Source organism: Coffea eugenioides, chromosome 3 (assembly GCF_003713205.1).
Source record: "Coffea eugenioides isolate CCC68of chromosome 3, Ceug_1.0, whole genome shotgun sequence".
Lineage (NCBI taxonomy): Eukaryota > Viridiplantae > Streptophyta > Magnoliopsida > Gentianales > Rubiaceae > Coffea > Coffea eugenioides.
Window position 1 is genome coordinate 9,983,623 of NC_040037.1, and position 15,038 is coordinate 9,998,660.

The 15,038-nt window shown below is 35.1% G+C and overlaps 2 protein-coding genes and 1 pseudogene across 2 annotated transcripts; all 3 read right to left on the reverse strand.

Annotated features, from left to right (window-relative positions):
* Positions 1-180: 180 nt before the first annotated feature.
* On the reverse strand, positions 181-1,218 carry LOC113765997 (annotated as a pseudogene).
* Positions 1,219-10,880: 9,662 nt separating this feature from the next.
* Positions 10,881-12,959, reverse strand: LOC113767019 (MDIS1-interacting receptor like kinase 2-like). The gene is made up of 3 exons (XM_027311191.1): positions 11,668-12,959; positions 11,263-11,573; positions 10,881-11,135 (listed from the first exon to the last, which is right to left on the reverse strand). The coding sequence occupies exons 1-2, from the start codon at positions 12,920-12,922 to the stop codon at positions 11,269-11,271; spliced, it is 1,560 nt and encodes a 519-aa protein (XP_027166992.1). The 5' UTR covers positions 12,923-12,959; the 3' UTR covers positions 10,881-11,135; positions 11,263-11,268.
* Positions 12,960-13,040: 81 nt separating this feature from the next.
* LOC113765998 (probable leucine-rich repeat receptor-like protein kinase At1g35710) lies at positions 13,041-14,314 on the reverse strand. The gene is made up of 2 exons (XM_027310230.1): positions 13,167-14,314; positions 13,041-13,125 (listed from the first exon to the last, which is right to left on the reverse strand). The coding sequence occupies exons 1-2, from the start codon at positions 14,312-14,314 to the stop codon at positions 13,041-13,043; spliced, it is 1,233 nt and encodes a 410-aa protein (XP_027166031.1).
* Positions 14,315-15,038: the final 724 nt, after the last annotated feature.

Sequence of the window (15,038 nt, forward strand, 5' to 3'; positions counted from 1 at the left end):
AGAAAACACAAACCAGAATGCTTATCCAGAACCAAGGAAGTACATTATTGTAGAATCAGTTATGAATCTGTCACAAGAAAGAGAAGTATCACGATTTTAGAAACTGATAGACAGACTGTGAGCGGCCTAGTAACTATCAACATAAGTTCATAAGGCATAGTGATTTTTACCCATTACATGCTATTTACTGATAAGAAGATTAATTGCATAAGGCATAACAGCAATAGGCATTATAGTAAGACTTACATTTAGCAAGTGGCTATGTAACCATTTTCTGGTCCTCATGTGTTGCAACCTAATGATGGTACCACCTTTGATTGTATCCCCTTATTGGGCACTGGTATCTGATATAGGTCTAACAATCTGTAAGCCAAGCTTAATCATACCTAACCTTAGAAAATTATGATGATCTAGAAAAAAATAGATACTAGAAAAAGAAACATACCCAATAGCTGTTTGAGTCATCAACGTTGGGAAAACCAGTGACGGACTGCTGCCCCACCAGAACCATATGGTACATCATGCGAATGCAGCCTAAACTTTGTTCTCTCATGCATCAACTTGATCACTAACCCATAAGTAATCTACCAAAATCACATATGCCGAACAAAATAAGAATGACTTAGCACAAAGCCCCATTATACAACTATTAGAACTCAAAGCATCATACACCATTTTTTATTTTCGCCACACAACAGAAACCTCAAACTATAAAACAGGAAAAAAAATCAAATTTAATTCATAAATCAGCTCTTTAAAAAATCCAAATTGCAATTTTTAACTGACACCCAACTAGATTTTTAATAAAGATTATCGAGGCATTTCATCAAACATGTCGAAGGCTATTACTAATTCTACACAAACAACTCCATTTCCTCTTTCCCTGTCCTCTTTTAGCTTAGAAACCTCTGAAATGCTAGAATTTATAACCATCACATGCCTATAATAGCACAAACTTGGTCAAAATTTTGAACAAAAAAATAACTATAAAACAACTTTCTGGGTACAGTTTCAACAAATAGGGGAAAAAGCACACACACAAAAATGCACCGCATATCTGTGCAACTACAGGAACACAAAAACCATGAATTTGAAGTAGTAAATGGGCTTTCGATTTACCTGGACGCCTTCGGAAGCGGCAGAGACGAGGGAAGAGGTGAAATCGGAGTCAAGGGTAAGAAAAAGGAAAATGGCGAGACCGAAATACGAGATTGCCATTAGTAAAAGTAAGCCAATGAACCAGGTAGTTTGCCAAAAGATCAAATTGAGATCGGACTTGGAAGACAAATCTCGATAAACTATTCGAGTCAGGGGAGAAATTTATTGAGCCGAATTCGAAGAAGAAGATGATGATGACCCGGAAGTGGGTTTCCTTCGAGAGAGATTTTGTTGCTGATGCTGCTATTGGCTGCCTGAGGGAGCCACGGTTGAAGCTTTATGGAAATTGGAGCTCCAATCACAGGCTCCGATGCTTGGAAGATCCTAATGATGAAGATGAAGATGGGGCTAATCGTAATCGGAATCGTGTGGGGACGGGTATGGATGTCAAAGATGAAGGGCTTCTGGAGCCAGGGGATGAGGAAGTGAGTACCCTATCCAATGGTGTCATCGATGACACCGTGGAACCGGTCGAAGAGGACAGCCCGCTGCCCTCCGTCGACAATGTAGAGGGAGGAGTTGAGGACGGTGGCGCCGATACCCAAACCAACTACGTCGGAACGAAACTGCTGCCTGGCTGCTACCCATTTTTCCCACCAACTATGTCGGAATCTGACAACAGAGACAGAGAGAGGGGGAGGGGGGCTGGAAATGGTGGAGCAGGAAAATGAAAATTTTGAGCAAGTGTTTTGACTAAGTGTTTTGGCCGGCAGAATGAAAATTTTGAGTATTTTAAGCAAATGAATCTTCCTCCAAAATCAAACGATGTCGTTTTGTGTCTTTCTTTTCTTTTTTTTTTGTATATCTCACATTTTCTCAAGTATCATGTTAGGTAGTCTTAAGGCACATTATTATTTTTATATCTGATAAAATAAAAAAAAATTAGAGTATATATTATTGAATTGGTAATAAGTATGATGATAGGAGTGCTATAATGACACAAACCAGCAAGTGTCCTTATAGAAATGTGAGGAAAGGCCATTTTTGTTGTAGTGCGCTGAATTTAAATGGAGCTAGAGGCAGGAAGAATACTCCACCTATCATATATATATTTGTGTGTGTAATCATTTCTTTTGAGTAGACAGACAAAAAAATATAATCAACTTATGATGGCTCCAATTGTTCTTGACTTAATTAGGCTTGAATAAGTAACAAACATCACGGACAAGCCAGTTTTCCAAAACGTGTTTTACAAAGCTCCACCATTCGAACAGCCCCAATTTTGAAAGTACAACCATGTAAATGGAAGATTTATTTTTTGAAAGCATCTGCTATAAATATTTTCTAAAAACACCCAAGACAAAACTGATCCAGCTTTTATTATTTGTTAATTACTGTTTTATTCATTTTTTTAAAAAAATAATTATTTTTTATTTTTTAAACTCGAGTAAGCTCAATTCGGTCTAATTTGAGGTCGAGTTCAAATTCGAACTTTATATTGAGAGTTCGTCGAGGTCAAATTTGATAAAATTGAGTCCAAACTCAATTCAATTGAATCAAAACTTGACTCGAATCAACTTGTTTGCAACTCTACACCAGCAAAAAAAAAAAAAAAAATTACTCCCAAATATTTTGTAAACTTAAAACACAGTCGGATGAACTCAATGTGTTAAAAAAGGAAAGTAGAAATGCAAAGGAGTAATTTTCTACCAATTCTATGGGCAGAATTAGTTGGCCGTAGTACTGGCTCAAAACAGAATTTAATTGATATCGGAATCTAAACTTCTATTTCTGTCCGTTTGAATTCCAGTATTGTCTGCTTCAGGTTAATATACCCTTCTCTTTTCCTGTTAGTTAAAGGGCTGCAAATGTTTAAATTAAACTTGGCCTCCCTAGTCTTGTAGGTATCTAAGTTTTGCCCAACACTTCCCCTTCTTCTCTCCTTTCCCCTTCCTGAACTCCCATCAATACGTTGTGGTTGACTCGGGATCATGACTTTAATCAAATGGTAATAGCTTTTATAAGTCTTCCAGAATGATGGAAAAAGTAGGACGAAATTGAATATGGAAATTATTTGGAAAGAACCCACAATTACACTTAAGTTCAAATCGAGTTGCCAAAGATCGTTACTTTGTACCACAAACGAAACTAGTACTTATCCCAACTTTACAATACAGGGAAGACTTCGGAAGTATTCTGCTTTGGTCCCTCTCTCCTTCCCTTTCTTCTTCATTTTTATTTTTTGAGAGTGAAACATATAAGATGTCTATTCCAATGGGCCAAGAAATTTAATGCAATATTGAAATGTTCAATGAAATTGACCATTTTTTGTCTTCTATGACCAGTTCTCCCTACTGAATGGCTTGAATAGGAAAGGCATTTCCAATTTATCTATTTCATTTTAGTGTTTAATATGGCTCATTTAAGCGAGAAAGCCCTTTATCTCTACTCTCTAGGATACTCATTCCAAATTTTTTAAATTCCACTAATTGACTACTACATTTTGGAAGCTATTGTTGACAAAAAGAAATTCGTTTAAGAGCGATGATGGCTACCCGAGTCTTTTCCTTGAAGTAATTCCACTAATTGATTACTACTTTTGAAAGCAATTGTTGAGGTTGATGAAATGAGTTTATTTTTGAGAGCGTTGATGTATCATCTTGACTAAAAAAGTCTTTTGGAATAGAGTAAAAAAGTCTTTTTCATTTTACAGAACTGATATATATCATCTTGGCATTTTAATCGAGAAGTTTACTTAAACTTAAAAGTCTTTCAAAAATTAATAATCAATTAGTAGACACTAAGTTCTCGTTTGCCTTTAGAATACTCATTCAAACCTTTTCCTGAAATCTCATTCCTCATAAAAACATAGGAAAAGTTCTTTCCACATTCATTCTAGATGCCTATATAGTAGGATGTCAAATCTTTATACTGCATCATGATATCTTAGACTATTTGTAAGTTCAATTAATATTTAAATGTAATTTTCCATAATAATTAATTGTCTTTTGTATTTAAAATAATTTTTTTCTTATATACAAGGAAACAAATGTTTTAAGATATTTTAAATAAACTTTATTTATAAATTTTTTATATTACCAAGTATTTATAAATATTCTTTTATTAGGCCATTGGTTGAAGCAGTGAACCATCCATGTCGTCTGTCTGTCGACTTCCTTGTCGGGCGAGTTTAATAAATATGATTAAATATAATTTTTTAGAAGATGGTAGTCCTGTTTTTCTACAAATTTAATTTGATGCTAACGTTTACTGTCAAAGGCCTAACAGACTTTCACAGTCAATATATATTTTCAAACAAATTTGATGTTGGGCCCTTGTTCGTAAAGGTCCGGCCAATCGTCAAGATGAATCCAGTAGCGGTCGGCTTCCTGCAATTGTAACATTGGGTCCTTATGTGCGAAGGTCCAACATATAGGATCAACTTGACGAAAATTGGATGGAAACAGCTGATGTTTTCAAATAAATTGAGTGGTGGGCAGTTGTTGGTAAAAGTCCCAAAGGCATGGTTGATTTGAAACATATTTAATGTTGGGCCTTAATGGCAAAGGTCCAAAAGACTTTTCAGTCCAGATGAGGTTGGCTGTCCAAGTCTTTTCCTCCAAGTAATTCTCTACTAATTAATTACTACATTTTGAAAGCAGTTGTTAACGAAAAGAATTTATTTAAGAGCTCGAATATATTTATCATCTTGACTAAAGAAAGTCTTTTGGGATACAATAAAAAAGTATTTTTTTCATTTAAGAGCGCTGATACATATATCATCTAATCGAGGAGTTTACTTAGACTTTTTAAGTTCTTTAAAAAGTAGTAATCAATTAGTGGACGCTAAAAAGACATTAGTTGGAGGAAAAGTCTTTAAGGGGATAATGACAAAAGATCAAAGACTAAAACTAAGGAGTGCCAAAATCTTAAACGTGACCCGACGTACAATTGCTTGATATGTCCCGACGTACAATTGCTGGTGAACAATCATGATGCATGTAAAATAAAGCATGAGCGATGCCTTGGATGGTTTTCAACTTCTTTTGCCAGTCTTGTTCCTTGGCTTCTTCTTTGACGCTCAAAATTTTTGACAAGCTTCCTCTTTCAAGGTACTAATAGACCAAAAATGAGTGCTGAGCATGAGCTTGAGCAGCTTCTCAAGCTTCTAGGTATTGGACCTGTAAGCATGTTCTTAGACACAGAAATGTTTTGGAGTGTGCCATTTTGACAAAGTAGTTCTGGCAATGGACTAGATAATTGATTTTAATCCAATTCCAAGACTACCAACTATTTTAGGTTTCCAAGCTCTTGTGGGATGGTATCAGAATATGGCTTTTTAGGAGATACTATTTTTCTAAGTTTCTCAAGTTACCAATTAAAATAGGGTTGGAACCATATTAAGTTGGTTCTTACCTAATTCATATCTAAAAGGAATTTTTGATCACCCAAACTCTTTGGAATTGAACCAGAATGTTGTTGTCAAAGAGATACAAATGCATCAAATTGGTTAAAATTGCCTAGCAACTTAGGGATTAAACCAATAAGATAATTTTGAGACAAGACAAGAAACTAAAGTGAGATTAAATTTCCGATCGCATGAGAAATGGAACCAAATAGGTGATTTTTGAATAGATATAAGTTGACTAGCCTATCGTGGTTCAAATAGGCTTTCAAGTTTGACTCAAGTTGGCTTGTTACTTTGTATAACAAATGATGCTAGTATTTAATTATGAGTAAATCTTTCCTATACTGACGGTGTATACACAATCATCATTGGATTCATGACATGTGTGCAAAAGTTGAATTTTAAATTTAAATTTTACATAGTTGTCATTCATCCACTGTCAATATAGGAAAGATTAATCTTTTAATTATCCCAACAAAACATGAAAAACTTCATAGGTCTTCTTGTTCTATCCCTTTCTCCTTTCCTTTCTTCTTTGGTTTTACTTTTTTTGAGATTTAAACACCCAAAAAATGTCTATTTCGATATCTAAGAAATTTAAAGCAATGAAATGTTTTAATGAGATTGACCCTTTTTATCTTCCATGACTAATTTTTCCTACTGAATCCACAGAAAAAGGTGATTCGAGTAGCTTTTGAAGAAATATCTAAACCATGATCAGTCCATAGGCTAAGCCATTTATGTTGTAGTTCTATAATTTCTGGTGACAGATTATGCTAGAAAATTCGATAGTATTTTCAAGACAAATTATGCTATTTATGTTGTAGTTCTATATTTTCTAGAGACATATTATACTAAATAATTCGTGAAATTCAAGAAAGTCAGAATAAATTGGCTAAAGCTAAATTTTTATCAATTCCAGGCAGATTTAGTTGGTCGTAGTACTTGTCCAACTAGAATTTAGTTGGCATCCGTATCAAAACTTATAAATTTTTCTATTTATTTTTTAGTTTTTTTGGCTTCAGGTAAATATACTCTTTTCTTTTCTTTTTAGTTAATAGGCCAGAGCTAGGAGAAGCATTTGATTAGAAGGACAATTTGATTAAATTCAGATCTGAAAGTTTAGGACTATTTATGCTGATGGATTCCAAAAATTTTATATTGCAACTAAAATCTCCGCCAAAAAGTTCAAGAATGTCCAACACAACATACATATAAACATGAAACACAACATTGTTCGGAATTTTTTTTTTTTTTTTGTGAAGAGTGTTTTTCTGTTGTACAACTTTGATCATTTTATGTCCTTTGATAACGCCAGAAAGAATTGTTTACGCTCTATAGAATTTCTTTATTACGCAAACAAAATATTGGAAGTTTAAAGATGCATTTTGTTTTCTTTTTAATGCAAGTTGTAAATATAATTACTTTATTGATCTTCAAGAAATTTAAAAAGAAAAAAAGATCTTCAAGAAATTCGTACACCTTGGTGAGAGAACAAAAAAAAATCATTACTATCAAAAAAATATTCGTACTCCTAATATTAATATAAGGGTATTTTAGGAACATATTATGCTAGATTTACCTTTCTAACAAAGTTAACTAATTTTCCTTAAATTGTATGAGAACAAAAAATCAATACTATCAAAGTGAAACGAAAGTACTAACATCCAAATAAACTTGATTTATAAATATTCTTTTACTGTGCCATTGGTTCAATCACCTACTCAGTAGTCTCTCTATCGACTTCCTTGTCGGGTGAGTTTAATAAATATGATTAAATATAATTTTTAGAAGATAGTAGTCATGTTTTTCTACAAATTTAATTTGATGCTAATGCTTACTTGCAAAGGCCTAAAAGACTTTCAAGTCCATTTATATTTTCAAACAAATTTGTTGTTGGGCCCTTGTTCGTAAAGATCCGGCCAACCGTCAAGATCAATCCAGTAGCGGTTGGCATCACACAATTATAACATTGGGTCCTTGTGTGCGAAGGTCCAACATGTTAGGATCAACTTGAAGAAATTTTGGATGGAAACAGTCGATGTCTTCAAACAAATTTAGTGGTGGGCACTTGTGAGAAAAAGTCCGGTAGTCATGGTTGAATTTAAACAAATTTAGTGCTGGGCCTTATTGGCGAAGGTCCAAAAGACTTTTCAGTCAAGATGAGGTTGGCTGTCCAAGTCTTTTACTCCAAGTAACTGTCTACTAATTAATTACTACAATTTGAACAAGAATTTGTTTAAGAGTTTGAATATATTTATCATCTTGACTGAAAAAGTCTTTGGAATGCAATAAAAAAGTCTTTTTTCATTTAAGAGCGTTGATACATATCATCTGGTCGAGGAGTTTACTTAGACTTTTTAAGTCTTTTAAAAAAGTAGTAATCAATTAGTGGACGCTAAAAGGACATTACTTAGAGGAAAAGTCTTTAAGAGATAATGACAGAAGATCAAAGACTAAAACTAAGGAGTGTCAAAATCTTAAACGTGACCCGACGTACAATTGCCTGATATGTCCCGACGTACAATTGCTGGTGAACAATCAACGTGGGAAACGGGAGGTGGGTGGGTGACCAATCACTAGCAAATTAGTGTTTGAATTTAAATTCAGCCCTCTCTAGTCTTGTACATAGCTAAGTATTGTCAATTCTCCATCCTCTTCTTCCTAGTCTTGTACACATCTAAGTATTGCTAATGCTTCCCCTTCTCTATTCTCTCCTTTTTGTCCTCTATCCATAACTTTCAAATAGTCTGGGATTGACTCTATTATGATGACTTTAATCAATGGCAACCACTTTTATAAGCCTTCCAAAATATAGAAATCTAATAACCATAAGAGGGAGAAAGATGGTCAAGCGATTTTGTCACTGACGCTTTGGTGCGCTCATTAAAACACGCAATAAGATATCAACACACATGCTTGATATTTACTTTACTACTTTAGCAACTTTCGCAATTTAATTTTATTTTTTGGTAGACAGTTAATGCTTCGGGTCTTAATTAATGAATCCCAAAACAAATCTTCTATTTACAATTTCTACTCATCAGGGGCAATTTTACGTTATTACGATACATTTTAGAAGGTTTTTACTAGTTCGATTTTCTTATCTTTAAGATACTAATGTGTACATTTGTTTGAGATTAATTGTTATATGTGTTTATCATGAGACAAATAGTTGTTGCTTGTAAAGGATTTTTGTTTCAAGAACTTTAAAAGCTTTGACCACTAATTATCATAACAACTTTTCCATGATTCTCATTCTATAGTCAAAAGTGCTTACGTGGAAATAACACCAAGACTTAGCGTCTAGGGAACAACTAAGACAATAGTAGTGTTTTAGACTTAATTCTTCCTTCCATTTGAGAAGTAGACTTAGAAAGCCTGTAAATAATGGATTTAATTTTGACTGGGTGAATATTTATTTTTCTCCGTGCTGTTTCTCATTGGTCTCATAATTGCCAAGAACTTTAACTCATGTGGGAATGGGTGTGGTAGCCCCAAGATTTTGAAATTCCTATTTCCTTGATGTCGAAGTAGTATTTCTTTTTAAATAAATCCATTTAGCACTAGTTTTCGCCACCTTAAAATATGTTATAAATTGAACTAACCCTCCCTAGTCTTTCGCCACCATAACTAAGCTTTCACAAAAATGCATTTTGTCAAAATCTTGAACCTCTAAATACCAGATCATTGGTTTAACGTAACTAAACTTTTGCAAGGTGGTCTAAAGGACTTTTAAGTCAATATGTATTTTCAAACAAATTTAGTGCTGGGCTCTTGCTCGTAAAGGTCCAACCGTCAAGATCAATTTAGTTGTGGTTGGTTTCAAACAAGTTGAATTCTGGGCCCTTGTGCCCGAAGGTCCGACATTCATGATCAGCTTGACGTAATATGCATTTATGATCAACATTTTGTTGTTTTCAAACAATTTTTTATGGCGGCCAATTGTTAGTAAAGGTCAGAAACTCGTGGTTGATTTTTTAAAAACTTGACATGTTAGGCCTTGCATTGGCAAAAGTCCAAAAGACTTTACTCCAGATGATGATGATGTGTAGCCACCCAAGTCTTTAAGTTACAAGGACGGATTGCCACGAGTCACAATATATTTTTGGGATCATAAAGTCCTTGTTAAAATATAAATTGCCCACTAATATTAGTTTTAACTCCGCAATAGAATTCAAATACACAATTTTTTATGAAATGCATGTAAACACATTTGTAGTCTTCCTTTAGTCACTTTCACATTTAATTTCACTCTTCATTGGAAACCCGACAGCCCACCAAAAAAAAAAAAGAAAAAACTATTGGAGACTTGACTAACGAATGCCTCGAGCCACTTGTTAGACAAATCCTTGTTTATGATTCTAATCAATTGAAGCTAGCTATTTTAGGGCTATAAACATATAGTATTTACGAAGTAAGATACTAATATCTGCATTTATGTAATTGAAATAAATGTTGACCGCGAAAAGAAAGATAAATTTTTTTTTGAAAGGTTTCTACTTGAAATAACAATGTCATAGATAGCTAATACTTTCTAGATGAAAAATTCACAGATTATTTCATTCTAGTCTTGACTGTTTATTATTTATGTGCAAGTCGTGAGATATTTTACGATTCTTTTAGAATGAGTCTACCTGCTAAAAAACGATTGAAAATTACGACATTATTAAATGACAGATACAAACACGAAATTTCTAAAATCAAGGACGTGGGCTTGTCTTTTAATTTATTTTTGTCGCTGAGTCATATTGTCGCTTTCCCTTTAGAATAATATCATTGGTTTAACATAACCATACTGTTGATTGATATTATAAATATACTCCCCTGAGAGCTTATATCTAACGAAGGATATGGTACCAGGACCAGAATATCTCTCCCGAACTTGTATACACGGTCAAAATGTTCAAAGTAATTAGCTAAATAAGTACAACATGCACTTTAGGCACAGATTTTGTTCAAACATAAACATAAATAGTACAAAAGCGCATATAGGAAGTTAACGTAATATTTTAAGTAATAGGAAATGGGAAGCCGTGGCTTTGCTCATGTTTAAGATATGGTGCAAATATTTGGACATCCATGTCAACGGAGATAATTGGTGATGAAATTTTGGTGATATATCAGCTCTCTTAAATAAATTCTTTTTGTCAATAGCTGCTATCGAAAAGTACTAATCAATTAGTGGACCAAAAAAGGGAGTTTACTTGGAGGAAAAGTCTAAGTTATGGACTAGTTGTAAACTATGGAGTTTGGTTTTGAAGGGGATAATGAAAGAAGACCACACACTAGCAAAACTGAAGAGTTTTAGGAGTTTAAATTACAAATAAGTTCAAGATACTGTATCCTACACTTTCCCAAAGTTTCTACTTGTTCATCCATTCACTGTTTTTATATTTTTTTCGTATCAATTCACCCACTGAATTACTAGCTACGAATAGATTATTTTTCCAATAAATACAAACTCAGCACATTTCAAGACTTCTACACTGGCAGTAGCCCATTGTACTGCACCTCTATATAAATGCATAGCCAGTAGCCACAACATTTTTTTTTTCCCAAAATCTTGTGCCGCTAAATACTCTGCCATATTCATCATCATGTCATCTTGTGCTGTTGCTTGATAGTGCTATGTAAGAAAACAAAAAAATTGTGAGACACAGCAACTGATTCTGCATATCTGTTATATCTATTTACTTAACAAAACAAAACAAAAAAAAGGTGAAAAAAAGATTTATATGGCCACGATTACTCACAAAGTGTTACACAGACGATGCACCAGTTGATAACAGCCTGGAAATAAAGAGCATCGTTGGCCTAGATTGTGGATCAACGTGTAGACATGCTCTTGCTAGTTTAAGAACGGATGCCAGAATGTTTTCAATTTCTTCATTGGGATACAGAAGCCTTTGATCGAGCAAGTCTTTCAGTTCTATCTCTTCAGGGCTTGAAGACATTAGATAAGCAATCAAGTCACCGGGATGCTTTCCTTTCATCACTTCCATTGTCAGGACCCCAAAGCTATAAACGTCACACTTTTCAGTTACTTTCATTGTGTAGGCATATTCTGCACGGAATTTTGGAAAATAATGTTGTGATAACATGTGATCATACTTGAATTTAGTAGTTAGCAAATCGATGAAAGAAAAAACCTGTATTACCTGGTGCAACATATCCATATGTGCCTGCAAGAGAACTCCAATTAGATGAATCATTTTTCAGAAACTTAGAAGTGCCAAAATCTGAAATGTGAGACTCATATTCTGGATCAAGCAAAATGTTGTTGCTTGATATGTCCCGATGTACAATTGCTGGTGAACAATCATGATGCATGTAAGATAAAGCTTGAGCAATGCCTTTGATGATTTTTAATCTCTTTCGCCAGTCTAGTTCCTTAGCTTCTTCTTCTATGCTAAAGATTTTGGCCAAGCTCCCTCTTTCAAGGTACTCACATACCAAAAATGAATGCTGAGCATTTGAGCAGAAGCCAAAGAGTTTCACAATGTTTCGATGCTTGATTTCTGTCAAGGCCCGTATCTCATTCAAGAAATTTCTATGACTTGCCATCTCAGGCATGTTGTGAAGTCTCTTTACAGCTACTACATCGCCTGATGAAAGCTGTGCTCTGTAAACACTTCCATAACTTCCTTTACCAATGCAGAGTATGTCACTGAACTCTTCTGTAGCCATTAGTATTTCTTTATACAATGCTTTGCCATCAAAAGTACATATGGAAAATAAATCGCCTTTCTTCATATCCTTATCTTCCATTCCTGAACTTTTTCTCCATTGCTCATGCAATCTGAGTCCCCCAAAGAATGCACATAGAAGTATAAATGATCCCAGAAGAGGACATAATATTGTGACAAGAAGTTTCTTCCCCTTATTCTTGACATGCTTTTTAATCAACGGAGAACTTTCACAAGCCGGTAACCCTGAAATATTCCCGCACAAACCTGTATTTCCTTGTACTTCCTCTATGGTTAAATTCACAAAGGCTCTACCACTCGGAATTGGACCCTCTAAATTATTGAATGAAATATTGATGTGCAATGAACCCGGCAATTTGGTTAAAGCCTTTGGGATTAAACCAGAGAGGTTATTGTGTGAGAGATCCAATGTTCCTAGGCTCTGCAAACTTTGGAACTCAGATGGTATCTCTCCTGTGAAGAAATTTCGACTCAAATCCAATTCAGAAAGTTGGGTCAACTTCCCAATCTGGAATGGAATCTTTTGGCTTAATACGTTGTTGCTCAAGTTCATGAGAAACAAGTGCCTCAAATCTCCCAAATGTTCTGGAAAAGATCCATTTAAGGAGTTTGTGGACAGGTCTAGATAAAGAAGTCCTGTCAGTGCTCCCAATTCCTGAGGTATACTGCCAGTGAGTTGGTTGTCATGTAAATCTAGTTCAAGCATAGAGGCCAACTTCCCCACTACCCTTGGTATCTCCCCAGATAAAAAGTTTGAAGAAAGATCAAGTGTATGTAGTTGAGTTAAATTTCCAAGTTCTGGAGGTACACCACCTGTGATATTGCTATTTGCAACCATCAGGGTTCTCAAGATTTTGCATTTTCCCCAGCTGCTGGAGAGTTCCCCATAGAATTCGTTGTTGCTGAGGTCTATGAAATCCAAAAAGGGATAGATGCCAAACATTTCTGACAAGTTACCGTGGAAATGGTTCCCATTGAAACGGGTCCTAATCAAGCTTGAGCAATTTTTCAAGCTTCCGGGGATTGGACCTGTAAGCATGTTCTCAGACACAGTAATGTTTTGGAGGGTTCCATTTTGACATAGTAGTTCTGGCAATGGACCAGATAACTGATTTTGATCCAATTCCAAAACTAACAACTTTTTCAGGTTTCCAAGCTCTTGTGGGATGGTACCAGAAAATTGGTTTTTTAGAAGATATAATCTTTCCAAGTTACTCAAGTTACCAATTGAAACAGGAATGGAACCATTAAGTTGGTTCTCACCTAATTCCATAAGCGTCAGGAATTTTAGATCACCTAAATTCTTTGGAATTGAACCAGAAAGTCGGTTATCAAAGAGATACAAATGAATCAAATTGGTTAAATTGCCTAGTGACTCGGGGATTGAACCGGTAAGATAATTTTGAGACAAGTCAAGAAACTGAAGTGAAATCAAGTTTCCAATGGCACGAGGAATAGGACCAGATAGGTGATTATGGAAAAGGTATAAGTTAACTAGCCTATTGAGGTTGCCAAAAGAGGCTGGAATTGAACCTGTTAAATTGTTAAACTCCAAATAAATGTCAACAATATTATACATAGTTCCTATTTCTGGAGGAATTGGACCTGAAAGTTGATTACGCACAAGAGCTAAATAAATCAAGTTTCTTAGGTTGCAAATTTCAGGTGGGATTTCTTGTGACAGCTCATTAACTGAGAAATCAAGATAAATGAGCTTCGACAGGTTACCTATTTGACGAGGTATGCTGCCAAAGAACTGGTTCAGGCTGAGATCAAGATATTCAAGATTTGGGAGGGACAAAAGAGGGAAGTCATAAAGGCTACCTTTAATACCCCATGCTGAGAGATTCAACCTGTTAACACTTCCATTAATGCAAGAAATACCAGCCCAAGTGCATGGAAGGTTGGAAGAGTTGCTAGCATTCATGGATTGAAGGTTCCATGAGGTTAGCAAGCCATTGTTCTGGTTCTGAAATCTGGCTTTCCATTTCAGAAGTGCAGCAGCCTCTTCAGCAGAAGCTGAAGCTCCACCTTTGGGGTGAAATGATGGGAAAAGTAGGACAATAAGGAAAATGGAGATTATTTCGAAAGAACCCATGATTACTCTCAAGTTTCAACCTCAACTCAAAGTGGGCTAAGGTTGTTACGCTGCACTGCAGGTGAAGCTACTACTTATCCCAACTTTATAACATAGGGAAGACTTCAGAGGTCTTCTTGGTCTGTCCCGTCTTCTTTACTTTTTTCTGTTTGAGATTGAAATACATAGAATGTCTATTCGAATGGGGCCGAGAAATTTAAAGCAATGAATTGTCTCAGCGAGATTGACAATTTTTATCTTCTATGACTAAGTTTTCCTACTGAATCTACAGAGAAAGGTGACTTGATAATAAGTGAGAAATCACTATTCATCCTCTGAAGAGAGAGAGAGGTGACTGGGGTACCTCTTGGAGAAGGGGCCGAGCAAACTATGTCATAGTTCTATATATTCTCGAGACGGATCATGCAAAGCTTTTTGATAGTATATTTCATGAAATGCATGGGAAGACACAAAATGCTGAAAGCTAAATCCTACTTTTTTTTTTTTTTTGCCGTAATTTACAGTGGCCACATTACTTTATATGAATCGCTCTTCACAGTACCCTCTTCTTTTATAACAATCGCATAAATCTGGACAAAGTCATCAACTCATCATCTAATTGTCCAATTCAAAATCCAAACCTGAGGGTGGTTCACGTTCCGTATTAGACGTCAGCTTGACCCGATTCAGAGCCACTCGATCGATTCAATTCAAAGTTCTAAGTTGACTATTCAATAGAACGAAC